The following is a 12554-nucleotide window of genomic DNA, read 5'->3' on the forward strand; positions in this document are numbered from 1 at the left end:
TTTCTCTCATGCATTACCCTTTCTTTCTTGGCTCGAAAAACTTTCGTCAACATTATAAATGAGCCTTTCTTATAGGTATTACGCACATTTGACCTCGGAAATCCCGCGAAACTTTCGCTCATGTGAAATGCAGTTCCAGGGTCACCGCGGGTCACGCATAGATGGCGCCAGAATGCCAGTGAGTTCCCTCGTCCTAAGAAATTTTAAGAAGTTTCAACAGATCTCGTCTCTCTCGGTCATACTCGGTTGCAAGAGTGTGAACGGGCCTTTAGCGAAAAATGTTTCTCACAATGCAAAAACCAATGGGAAGTACTTGTAATGTAGCAGTACCTTGTCATATTTAGCTGAATGAAAAGCGCAAGTTTGTCTGCTTCTTGCACAGGGGTTGCCGATGATGTCAGAACGCCAAGCTCTTATTGGCTGATTGAAAAAAAAAAAAATAGTGGGTAGACCTGAAGGCATGTAGCACTAAGGTCTACCCACAGGTGGCGTCCTGACGTCACCGCAACCCCTGTGCAAGAAGCAGACGACTTGCTATCTGCATGGTATGCAAACAGACATTTAATTCCAGCCATTGGTTACATTTTATTGGCTACTTTGTTTTGATATTGTGATGTAAATACACAGAGACTCGAGACCCAGAATGGTATGTTGGAGGTAGTATCGCGCTCTTTGTGACCCTTCTAACTGATGACACACGTACAACTACCCGTAAAATGTGGCGAGATTGTGAGGGATTGCCAGACACTGAGGCAGGGTCAGCTTGCCAGGACAAATCCTAAACTGGCTGCCTGTGTTGCAGCAAACTTCCGACGGTCATTTCTGAATGGTTGCAGAATGGTCCAAATGATCGTCAGCGAGTGAACAAAATCTGATTCCCAAAGAGGAATGGAAATCTCGCTTTTGTGGCGGTTCTTGGAGGTTCAGTGAACCATAAAAAACTGCATAAAAAGCAAACTTGCAAAGCTCACATTGAATACACGTAGATGGGAATAATGCTAATTGGGGTTTGTGGCTGCATTCAGTTACTTCCTTCCAAAACCCTCGGCGCCCGACCCGGGGGTGCTCCAGGAACATTGCTAGAGAAAATAACACAAGCGCACGAAAAAGATTGCCCGCCGCCGCAGTGCCCTCGGGATTTAATTTGAAGTCCGCTGCGTGTGAAGCGGGCGCTTTACCACAGGGCTACGCCGCACCTTTGACGACGCGCTTTATGTACAACATTTGTGGAGCACACACGTGTGCGAGAGTCTCATGCGGTGGCCACTGTTGCCGTGGCATCGCGTTAGAAAATTCTTTGTAATTCTCAATTTAATCAAAGTTGATTGCCGAAATTAATAACTACGGCTAGGTGGCGCAATCCGTTCCCCGATTAAAAGGGTTCGGTCATATCTGTCTATTTAATGCTACCTAGAAGACGAGACCCACACATCACATTAGAGAGTTTTAGGGAACCGTTTTTGTACATCCGGTGCGCGCTGCGGATGTGCGAGTCTTCTGTGGCAACACGTGCGCAGTTCGTACCGGAAGGCCCATCGTACCGCATCAGATGTGCAAAAACGGTTCCCTAAAACTTGCTATTGTTGTTAGAGGACCCTTAGCCACCCCAAGTGGCAAACGCGCCAAAGCTTGGCGAGAGTATGGGGCAAAGCAGCAGACGCTTTCGTCTTGGCGTCGCCATATGCTACGGTCGCACTTGTTGTGACGTGCTCGCGGCGGCGCTGACACGCCTTGCTGTTCATCGCGGAGAGAACAGTGAGGTGTATGCTCGTGTGAACGCGGCAAAGAGAATTCGCCGTCAAGATCCCACGGTGCACGAGTGCGACACCGATGTCCAGCGACTCCGCCGTAACGTGTCGCAGCTATCGCTGTGACTGAACTCGGGACTGCTCATATTTTTTGCCTGGCTTCCGCGAACTTGAATTATACAAATGCACGATTTGAAGTGCAGACTGAAACACCCCCTACAACTACAAGGCTGTTCATGTGACAACCACCATCAAGAGGCAGCATTCAGATCTGTAAGGAGCACATTTTGTGACCACGGTACGGCAACCCGTATTTTCGATTTGTACCTCCATTCGGTCACCTTGTAAAAGAGAGCAGGAAAGGAGGCATTGCAAGGCCAAACTGTAGAGGCAGCCATCTTACGTGGCCGATCTCTCCGGCTGCCAACCGCCGCGCGAATGCGGAAACTTGCAGTTAGTCGGAAGCGCTGTTCTACCCGATGCCTCCGACCTAGCTGCCTCGACTAAGCGGCGCTACAATGTAGATGCTCCTTGAGTCGCTTCTGCCCACAACTGCCAGGTGTACAAACTGGAAGCATGTGCAGGCGAAGTTCAGCCAATCTCATGGGGACAGAAAGTCTAGCTGCGTCGAGAGGTGGATCAGTGCAGGGTGACTCCCGGGCAACCCAGCTCTACCCGCCAGCACTGGAAACCTTCCGCGGCAAGCAGGTCCTGCACGGCAGGGGCACCCGTGTCCCCCGACCCTGCATCGAGAGTGGCACGATCGGGAACGGTTAATTATCGCAGAGTTTTGGGAAAGTGGTCTAGAACGTTCGATACAAGCACTCTGAACCGCTGACCCTAAAACTGAATCTTCCAAATGGTGTCGTGCATTTGAAAAAGTCTTCTTAAAGTGACCATGAAGAGTGGCAGAAGGAACGGTAACTGCACATTTGACGCATTAGCCTCAACAAACTAAGGATCGGGCACGGATGCCTCGAGGAAGCCAAGTCTCTCGGCACGACGTCGACTTCCATCCCGAGGTTCCTGGCCAAGTTGTTCCAACTAGATTCGACTACCTTCGCGGTTTGTGAGGGCCGGGAGCGTACCGACGTGGTAGACGAGCAGGGCACAGCCGCCGCCTCCGGCACCGGTCAGCTTGGCCGAGAAACCTTGGCTGGCAGCCAGCGCCGCCACCTGGTCCAGGCTGGTGTGGCCCACTCCGAGGCAGTTGAGCAGGCACTGGTTCATGCGTACCAGCTCCTGGCATTGCAAGGGGCACAGAGAGTTCAGCTTCAAGCGCTCGCCTCTTGTGCCTATCTGTGATCTCCACTGCATCTTCTCGACGGTGCTTTCTGCACCAAGGAGTTGAAGCTGCAAACCCTCCGTTTTACCAGTGCCAATGCAAAGTATGATGGGTTGTAGAGTTGCGGCGTTTCCTCGGGACAACCAGCGCAAACGAGCTAATTGGTACTGCCATTCTGGTGTGTCTGTCGCCTTGTCACTGAGCCCCCAGGCAGGTTTGGTGGTACCTACGTTCTTGGTCATTCCTATACCCAGTAACATAAAGACTAGTGTAACAAAGTAAAGGGCCATGCTAGTTTCACGCCAGGAGAGGTTCCGATGCATCCCATTTTGCTGATGTGCTCACGAAAAACCACCATGGGTCAATTTACATACCAAGAAGTCCATCAACCTGAAGGCATTTTGCTAACCATGACCAAACGAAGGAGTTGTTGATTGTCTGTTTGTGGTTGTACTCAAGATGGGTTAAAATGGAACATTAAGGTGAACAACAAACCAACTGAGGAACGTGCAAAACTGTCCTTTCCAAAGAATTCTTTCGGCTCTGAAAGTGACAGGGCTACGCGAGTCACTGGCATCTTTGCTGTTGGTGTATGTAGGATGACGGTCTGTACAAAACCGCCTTCCAGAAACGAGCGACGATCGAGCATAAAGCACATTAACCAAAAGGCTGAAGAAAACAATTCAAGAGGCGGGCGCTTTCCTATTGCCGGCACCCTGTGCGACTGCCGAGATCGCCGACCCCTAAGGCCGGTACTGCCGAAAGCTCCGTCTTTCGGAGAACTCACCGTGGCCTGTCTGAAGAGCACTTCTGTAGAAGATTCCGGGTGCTTGAGGAGTTTCCAGCAAGTCTCAGAAATGGCCTCAATGGACTCCAGGACAGGCTTCACAACATCCGGGTACTGGCAACAATGGCACAGTCAAGACTTGCCAGTGAGGACAATGAGGCATTGCTCACGGCTTCTGCGGGCCATTGTAATAATACCTAATAATACCATCGTAATACCTGCTCAAAGTGTGGGTATGCTAACAACAAGCTTTGTTTGTCTTTATGTTTGAGCAAGAAAAGTACTTTTTAGAGAGGGAAGTCTTTCAAATAGTATCGCAGCCACGCTCAGTCTTTTTTTTTTTTTGTGGTAGCACAATCTAACTACAAATCCCGTGGTCCCCCAGTGACATTTGTAGGGACAAGAAATGACGCATATTTGTCGGTGCTGCAATCTTGCCAGGTGTTTGCTCTTGGGAGTCCCTTTTATCTTTGTTCAGATTTCCGTGCCCGTATCGCTTCACTCAAATCAACATCTGTATAAGAGATACCTGATCATGCCTAGTCCTGACAGATGCCACCAAGGTCTTGGTATTCCTGGCCACTTCCGTGTTGATCAGCACCACTTTGTAGCTTGGGATGCTGAAACAGTTGGTCAAGCGTAAGCGGTTAGCTGTAGTAAAAAAACTGTTTCAAGCTGCGTTTTTTTAGTTTTTTTTTCCTGCAGAGGGATTAGAGTTTTGTTGCACTTTTAGAACACTGGATGTAAAAAATGTAGAAGTGTGCAAATATTCGAAATTCAAATAACTTGCCAATAATATTTCCTGTTTTATTTGATTTATATTGCACTAAGTTTTTGAAGTATTCAAGTATTTTTTAATATTAGAAAATTGCAGATGTCTTCATAATTCAAGCTTTGCCACTCCGCACCAGCGCACAAGCTTCACTGCTCTGCACAGGTGCGCTAGGAGAAACGGCTGACCTGTCAGAGTATCTCAGTTGGCTCTATGAGTTTGGAAATTTTGGTAACTACAGTAGGTCATCCTTCTTTGGTAAAAGTTCTACAATCAAATCTCATTAATTCGAACTTGAGGGGGACCGAAAATTCGTTTGAAGATAGCAAAGTTTGAATTACCAGGAGATTCCCCCTATAGAGACGCATGGGATGGGACCTGAATGTTAGTTTGAATTATCCGCAAGTTTGAATTAACAAGATTCCACTGTACCTATACCTATTACTATAAACATGTGCAGTAAGCATCTGCGCGCAAAAGGAAAAGCGGCCGCTTTTCTGTGCACCAAAATCGCTGAAACAGTCCGAGATAGCCAGATTGACACTCCCCCACCTTTTCAATGTCTCCACCACTCTTCCCCCCTTGAAGAGGACTGCTCCGCCTGAAATGCCGCCACCCCCCCCGCCCCCCCTTGTTAAGCACTCAACAGACATCCACTATGTACAGTCACACTTGGCCGGGGAGCACTCTCATTTCTTACACGAAGGGAACTATGCCTCGAAATTTCACACGGTGAAACTGACCTGCTCGGTACACATTCGGCAAAAGTTTAAACTTTTTTTGCGCAGGCGTCGATCTTTCCGGCTCGTTTTACGCGGTCGGATCCGCTTGTGCCACACTTTTCTGGGCCTACTTTTGCACAAACTCAAAGAAGAAACCGCAGTATTCCAGGAGTAGGCCTAGCCAGGGGTGGATTCAGAGGAGGGGGTCTGGATGTCCTGACCCCCCTCTTGATTTCTGCATGTGTAAAAATTTAGGGCGTGGAAACGGGAAAAGGGGGGGGGGGGTCTTAAACATATGATACGCTGACCAACACCTGACCCCCCCCCTCAAGAAATACCTGCGTCCGCCCCTGGGCCTAGCATTGCGAGGCCTACTTTGCACAAACGCAGAGAAGAAACAAAACGGAGTAGGTATATGCTTCACTTGTACGACTGTGGCTATACGAGCGTCCAACGTCGACGACTGAACGAGTGCACCCACCGTAGGTGCAGACGGCGTTATCGATGCCCGAGGGCCGCCCGTGCAGGATGCATTCGGCCTGGAAGGCCCAGGAGCAGACGCGGTCCCGGTCCGAACTGGACAGGGGTCGGTGCACTGCCCCTCGCTGTGCCAGCAGTGCCGCCGCAACGGCCGTCGCGTAGGACGCGGAGGAGCCCAGCCCCGCCCCCACGGGAAGCTCGGAGGTCACTGATAGCCTGATGGGCAGGAATCGCCTGCGCCAATGCCAGAGGGTCGTTCCGCCATCAATATAGATAACTTGTCTATGTTACCGACCTGCAGGAACACAGAGAAGAATTGCAAATAAAAGCAATATTTTCCTCGAAATTTACTTTTGTCCATATTGCCTATATTATGTATCGGTAGGCCGCATAGCACTATGTCATCTAACTTTCTTGCTTGCAAATAGCATTCCTGATTCTGACTGCATCAGCAGGGAAATTTAGAAACCAATGCCTGGTTTAATGCTGCAACATTTACCGTTCAATACCGCACATAAATCCCACAAAGGGCCGCTTTAGGCCTTTTACTTTTGTGTTAAAAATTGTGCAGGAATATTCCGTTCAATACTTAAAGACGTGTCGACTACACAATTATTAAATGCGATCCCCCAAATTTCTTCCGCACTTGCCTGCCCCTGGACGGTTATGAAGGTCATTGAAAATTTGATGTCGGTTGAAATCGAAAGTCATTATTTCTGGACTAATGACTTCACACCCAATTTACTATTCAGTGCAAATTCCAAGGTAGTCTCGGTGTCAGTTGCTGAAAGTAACTCTATGCGTCTGCCTACCCTCGTCCGTGTGCCAAGGAGGTGCCGACGTAGAGGAAGAGGAAGGCGAGCTTGGCTTGGTCCGTCGGCACTTTCGAGCCCGTTTTGAGTTTGAAGAGGTCAGCGAGCTTTGGCACCAGTGCCTCCGAGCGGACAACATTGTCCCTGCAATCTGCAAGCATTGAGTCATTGCTTGCAGAACATTTCAGATTCGCCACTTGAGCACTGCATGGCCACCGCAGCTTTTGTGCTATTAACAGCCCCTTCACACATTTGCCTTTGCTTAGGACCGGGTCCTTGTGATCTCCTGCAATGAGTAAAATCACTGGCAAGCTGGCGCCATTTATGAGCTGACCTTGCAACTGCATTTCAGTAGATCAAATGTCTATGCTATCTATAACATTGTCAAGAACTTCTCAAGCTAAAAAAAAAAAAAAGAAAGGAAGTATATGGAAATTGCAAGTGTTTCAAGGCTACTTGATACGTGGAGGCAGTCTATTCTCTCATCGTAAGAGATTTAAAGAAGTTTTAAGGCACACGGTCCTAAGCAGTCCTAAATGTGTCAACTAGTCTTAACCCCGTTTTGGACAAGGGGTTCATATCACAAGAGCGAATGACGTTTTAGCGAACACCGACATTTGAGCGAATCGACGTTTTAGCAAATAACAGGGGCACGCGTTAACCCATCCGCCACGCTGCGCTTACGCCGCTTCGCGGCGACAGTCTGCGGCGGCTCATTACAAAAATGTGAACCCATTTGACCCATCCGAAAATGCCGCTTCGCGGCGTCCGACTATTCACTAAAGTGTCATTCGTAAAACGTGGGCGTTTGCTCAAACGTCATTCGTTCAAGTGAGTGCCTCCCTTGGACAAGCCTGGCTCAACAACGTGGAGCCATCCCTAACCTGTTTGAGACAAGTATAGCTTGTCTGCTTTCCCCGGTTCACGCACTCTACCGTTTTGGACGAACCTGGCTCGGCTCATGGCTTAGTTCGTGCTTGTGCCAACAAACATCACTGAAATTTAAAAAAAAAAAAATTTCTCCCATTTTTTTTATGGTTAGAAATCTGATTAAGGGGTTAACCAGCCCTTTCATTAGCTGCCACCCCAGTATAAGGGCTCACTGTCTCCCATGCTTGTGGCCAGAAAATTTTACAGCAAGTCTGGTAAAATGTAGTAGCAGCCGTGTTTAGTGAAGTTAGTTTTATGTGAAACGTCAATTCCTCAAACGCCTGTAGTTATGGTAGAAGAATACTCTAAGTTTGCTGAACTCTATGAAGGGTGTCCCAAATAGACCTTTGGTTGTAAAACGAGCCGGAAAAATTGGCGCCTGCACATAGAAAGCTCAATCTTTAACGAAAACTGCACCCAGCAGGTCAGTTTTACCGTGTCAAATTTCAAGGCGCAGTTCTCGTCCCTTAAAAGACTACCTAGCTACCAACGCTATTTACCTGTGGTGCCATCTGCCGATAGGTGCAGCAAGTAGACAACAGAGTGCGTTGTCCACTCACTGCACCTATCGGTAGATGGCACCACAAGTAAATAGCAACGCTAATTCTGTCGTCTGTGAGCTTCGCAGACAACAGGGCGGGCGTGTGCCCGGTCTTGATTTTTGCAAGTTCCTTGCTGTCATTATTTGCAGGAAGAGAAGCGCACCTTGAAAATTTACTCTGTAAAACTGACCTGCTTAGTGCACATTCGGTGAAAGTTTGAGCTTTTTATGTACAGACGCCAGTTTTTCCGGCTCGCTTTACAGAGGAAGGTTTGCTTGGGACACCCTGTACATATTTTGTGGGTCATTTTGATTATTTCTTCCTGGCCTCTTAAGAGCAAATAGTCGGAAGTGTGCAGATTAACAAAGTCTTCGCTCGAATGGCAAGAAAGATTAGAAAGCCGGCAAACAACAAAAATTGGTGGAGCCAGAATTCAAACTTGGAAGTCCTCAATACCCGGAGTTCAAACGCTGGCTCCATCAAATTTTGTTTCGGCTTTCTAAGCTTGATTTCTATTCGACCACATAACAATAATCATCATCATCATCAAGTTTGATGGAGTTTGATCGGGAAAAAAAGGGAAAAAAGCTGCAGTTTAATTATCCACATATTTAAACTACTCCATATTTTTACTATTATAGAGGGGTCCCACCAAGAAAAAAAGCCTTCCTTCTGTTTCCTCCTTCCTGACACCAAAAGGGAGAGGAGGACATCCATAAGGAGCCCGAGTCGAACAAAGGCGGCTAAGGCCTGCCCCACTTTTGCGAGGGGTTTCCTGCCACCAGATTGGAGGAAGTGACGCAAGAGGAAAGGTCGGTCGCCCGAGGTGGCACGTCCGAGGCCGCGCTCCGGTTCGCGGCTGACGCACGCTGCGGTTTCCTCGTTTTACCAACGGGGTTTGGGAAAAATAGACAGAGATAAGAATGTACAGACCTTTGTCCTGCTGTTTTCTGTGTGTCGAGTAGGGGGAGGAGGTGTCATATATACATATTAGAGACCTTTTAGAATTTACGCAGGCTTCAAATTTAGAGATTGCTAAACTTTTCACACGGAAAGAATAAAAACACAGAAAACATACGAGGGACAGACACAGTTCTTTCATGTGTGTGTCTGTGTATGAAAGAACTGTGTGTGTTTGTCCCTCGTATATTTTCTGTGTTTTTATTCTTTCCGTGTGAACTGTACTCCATCCAACGCGCTCTGCTACGTGTACCTAATTGCTAAACTTGTGAAGGAGTGTGACAACTAGCTAGTGCACTTGTGGAGAAAAAATTGAGTTCATCTACACTCGTATTCAACTCGAGAACCTCAACAAAAAACTCTGGCTTTTCGCTGAGCATTACTAATTTCTTCCTTTATCTAGTGAATATATATGTAGGTAGAGATGGGCAGTATTTCAAATACAAGTATTTGAAATACGTATTTCAAATACTTTGTGTACTTTGCATTTGTATTTAATTACAAATTGGGTAATGTATTTGACCTGTGTATTTAAATACTAAAACGTGGGTATTTCAAATACAATTGTAATTAAATACAATTTTGTGGGCGAAAATACATCCCTCAAATTTATTGTCACTGTCCAGAGCAGGAAGAAAACTACGTTCTGCACCGAATACAGTGTCTCTCAATCAAACACAAGCGTTTAGTACTTTGTGATTACGGTGCTAGTCCAGGGCAAGAATAGTGATGAAATGGACGTTCACAGGCAGACTGGTTAAATAAGTGCCTGTGACAACTTGTGATGCTTTCCAGCCTGATTTCCATCCATATTTTTGCCTGGAACATTCTAAATGCGCGGGTCGTCCAGATTTTTGTAACTGGTGCAAGTTGCAACAATAAAAAAATCTCTAGCTAATGCTGCGCGTCTTGGTCGTCTCGGTTGTTTGTTGGTCTATACCAGGGGTGGCCAGGCTGACCCGGCCTAAGAGCCGCAAACAAAACCACGAAACTTCCAAGAACCGCGGGGGGGGGGGCTTTCGTTTAGAGCATTATACGAAACTCGAACTACGCACAATCCACCCGAGTCAAAAGCAGTCCAACTGTACGTAAGGTAGCAGTAGCACAGGACTACCAAGCCGCAACCTGTCCTTCGATTTAAAACGCGTTTAATTTCCCTATTTGGGGAAGTGCTCGTGTGACCGGGAGGTTGGCGGGGGGGGGGGGGGGGGGGGGGTGTAGGGGAGGGAGTTGCGAGCCGCACTTTAACACATGAAGAGCCGCATGCGGCTCGCGAGCCGCAGCTTGGCCACCCCTGGTCTATACCAAAATGTAATCGACAAAAAAAAAAGCTGCTTGAAGCTCTGTACTTTTTTCACCTATTACGTCGCAGCTGATTACAGTTTTTTTTTTGTGATTATATTTCTATTACGTTACTAGAGCCCCGCACACTAACTCCCGAGCGTGCGATGCAAAATTAAAATGAGGTACCCAGAAACTCGTTGCAGGTGCCCTGAGGTCGCTGACACAAATTTTGAGGAATGTATTTGGAAAAGTATTTGGAGGAGACCAAATACATTTGGTTGTATTTGTATCTTGTACTTAAATGTTTTTTTGAAAATGTAATTAGATTTGTAATTAAATACATTTTTGACGAAGTATTTTGTATTTGTATTTTGATACATATTTGCATGTATTTTGCCCATCCCTGGCTATATGTTATATTACCAAAACTTATACGTTTCAAATGCCAAAAGCATTGCTTCTTCCCCTGACAATCAAATCTTGCAAGAACTACTTTGCTTAGCATGTAAACAATGTGTAAAACCCTTTTTTTTTTTATTTGACGCATATAGTGGTGGTATAGTCAATCAACACTTTCTTTTGAGGTAGCTAGGAGGGGAGGGGGGTCTGGGTTATTCTGTATTCTTGGGCAGCTTTTTTTGTGTTAAGTTACATTACAGGGCTTACATTGCGCAGGCTGACAGACAGTAGTATGTAAAGTAGGAAAGGGTGTGGCATACTCCATGGCAATGCCACGATTCATGGCACTACTGCACCGGACAGCACATTTGTGTGCACTGCTAAAACTGACAATGTCGATGGTGTGGAATGCACACTGCAAAAGCACCGTGGAAGCTCCCCCCGTAATGAGAGCAGTGCAACGGATAAGCGGGAGGAATTTGCATTACCTTCCTCGGACACAGAAAGTTGGGTGAATTGTTCGGTGGACCAGGACTCGACATACTTCAAGTCAAGGAGCTCGAGCACCACACAGGACTCTTCCGGACTCGCTGTGACGTACGTCCTCAGGTCAATGCTGGCCGCCACTGCAGCCTGCACGTGGGAACCGTAACTGGGGTTCGAGCTCACGGCTATCGGAGGCTGAACAGACGATGCTCTCTTTGAGCCCCAATTAACCGAGAAGTATTGGGCGTTACTCCGCTTTTGTGCGTGCTTGAAAAACGGTACCGATCAGATGCCTCCTCTTCCACGAAGGTCAGGACCTACGCAATACAGCCATTCAGGGAGAGAACATAAATGGACGGACAGACTATGGTGGCCATAAGCTTGGGAGTCATGTCTGTCTGTCCATTTACGTTCCCCCTTAAATGTACCTACAGTATGTATCATTCCAGTGACTTTGGGGAAATGGTGCATCTGTATTGAGTGTTCCTACTTGTCTCTTGGAATCCAACAATTACTATGTAGCAACAGATTTTTGTATCTGGCACAGAACGGTTCGTTGAGTCAAATTAAATAAGTGGCAAAGTCTGGAGGACTCTATGTTTTCCAGATATGAAGAATGCAAGACATATTTTATATTTCCAGATAAGAACAGATATGTTGTGCGAGTTACTATTGTTTACTCCTTTTGTGTGTGTGTATTTTATATCATTTACATAATTTAAGTTTAGGAAATATGAATATTTGTACATGGGTGCCGTGCAATTAAAGAAACTAGTTTATTGTAATGACTTCTCGTGTCGACTGCATACTAAATAAAATTAACTCCGCTGGAGCCGCGTTTTACCGACAGATTTGGTAAGATTCTTTGCAGAGTACACAAGCACTCTGCAAGCATACACTTGCAGAGTACACGCCTGTCGGGCAGGTAAACCAAAACGCCAAAGGAAAAGCGCGAGCTAGCAGACGCTGTAAAACTTGTCGTTCCAGAAAGCAGACGAGGAAGAGAAAACATTTCTGCTGCCGATGTACCGTACGAACGCGTGCCGGAAGTTTGAGACAGCGCAGCTATTTTCGTTGGTTTTTCTTTAAGACGGATTTATCGCCAGCATCGCCGCACAAGCTGACAGTGGTACAGGAACAATGGGACGGGGACAGCCGCGGCCAACGGCGTCGGAAGGCGAAAAACCACAACAAAAATCGGCCATTGTCTCACCTTGCCGTAGACAACAGCATGCTCGCCGTGTAGGATAGTTTTTCCTGGAGCAGATACCTTGCACAGGCTTGTGCCGTTCATGCTAGCAGACGATAACACGGCAACCTTGACCACACGTTGAATTTCGCTTTCTC

The 12554-nt window shown here is 47.0% G+C and overlaps 1 protein-coding gene across 1 annotated transcript; it reads right to left on the reverse strand.

Moving 5' to 3' along the window:
- Positions 1–202: 202 nt before the first annotated feature.
- LOC8053026 (mevalonate kinase) lies at positions 203–12548 on the reverse strand. Its single transcript, XM_029970326.3, has 9 exons — positions 12421–12548; positions 11210–11354; positions 6607–6757; positions 5796–6028; positions 5145–5193; positions 4350–4440; positions 3821–3934; positions 2837–2990; positions 203–2491 (listed from the first exon to the last, which is right to left on the reverse strand). Exons 1-9 carry the CDS (start codon positions 12499–12501, stop codon positions 2388–2390), a joined length of 1122 nt encoding a protein of 373 aa, XP_029826186.2. The 5' UTR covers positions 12502–12548; the 3' UTR covers positions 203–2387.
- Between the last annotated feature and the right edge of the window lie 6 nt (positions 12549–12554).

Source organism: Ixodes scapularis, unplaced genomic scaffold, assembly GCF_016920785.2.
Source record: "Ixodes scapularis isolate PalLabHiFi unplaced genomic scaffold, ASM1692078v2 PGA_scaffold1__304_contigs__length_218370807, whole genome shotgun sequence".
Classification (NCBI taxonomy): domain Eukaryota; kingdom Metazoa; phylum Arthropoda; class Arachnida; order Ixodida; family Ixodidae; genus Ixodes; species Ixodes scapularis.

What these genes read in the sequence shown, in the direction of transcription:
- LOC8053026 (XM_029970326.3), bottom strand. Translation starts at nt 12,501, where the DNA reads ATGAACGGCACAAGCCTGTGCAAGGTATCTGCTCCAGGAAAAACTATC. An exon ending in TCCTTGGCACACGGACGAGG is followed by an intron (nt 6,029 to 6,606) that starts GTAGGCAGACGC and finishes GCATTGGCGCAG; the next exon opens with GCGATTCCTGCCCATCAGGC. An exon ending in GTGGTGGAGACATTGAAAAG is followed by an intron (nt 4,441 to 5,144) that starts GTGGGGGAGTGT and finishes CAACTGTTTCAG; the next exon opens with CATCCCAAGCTACAAAGTGG.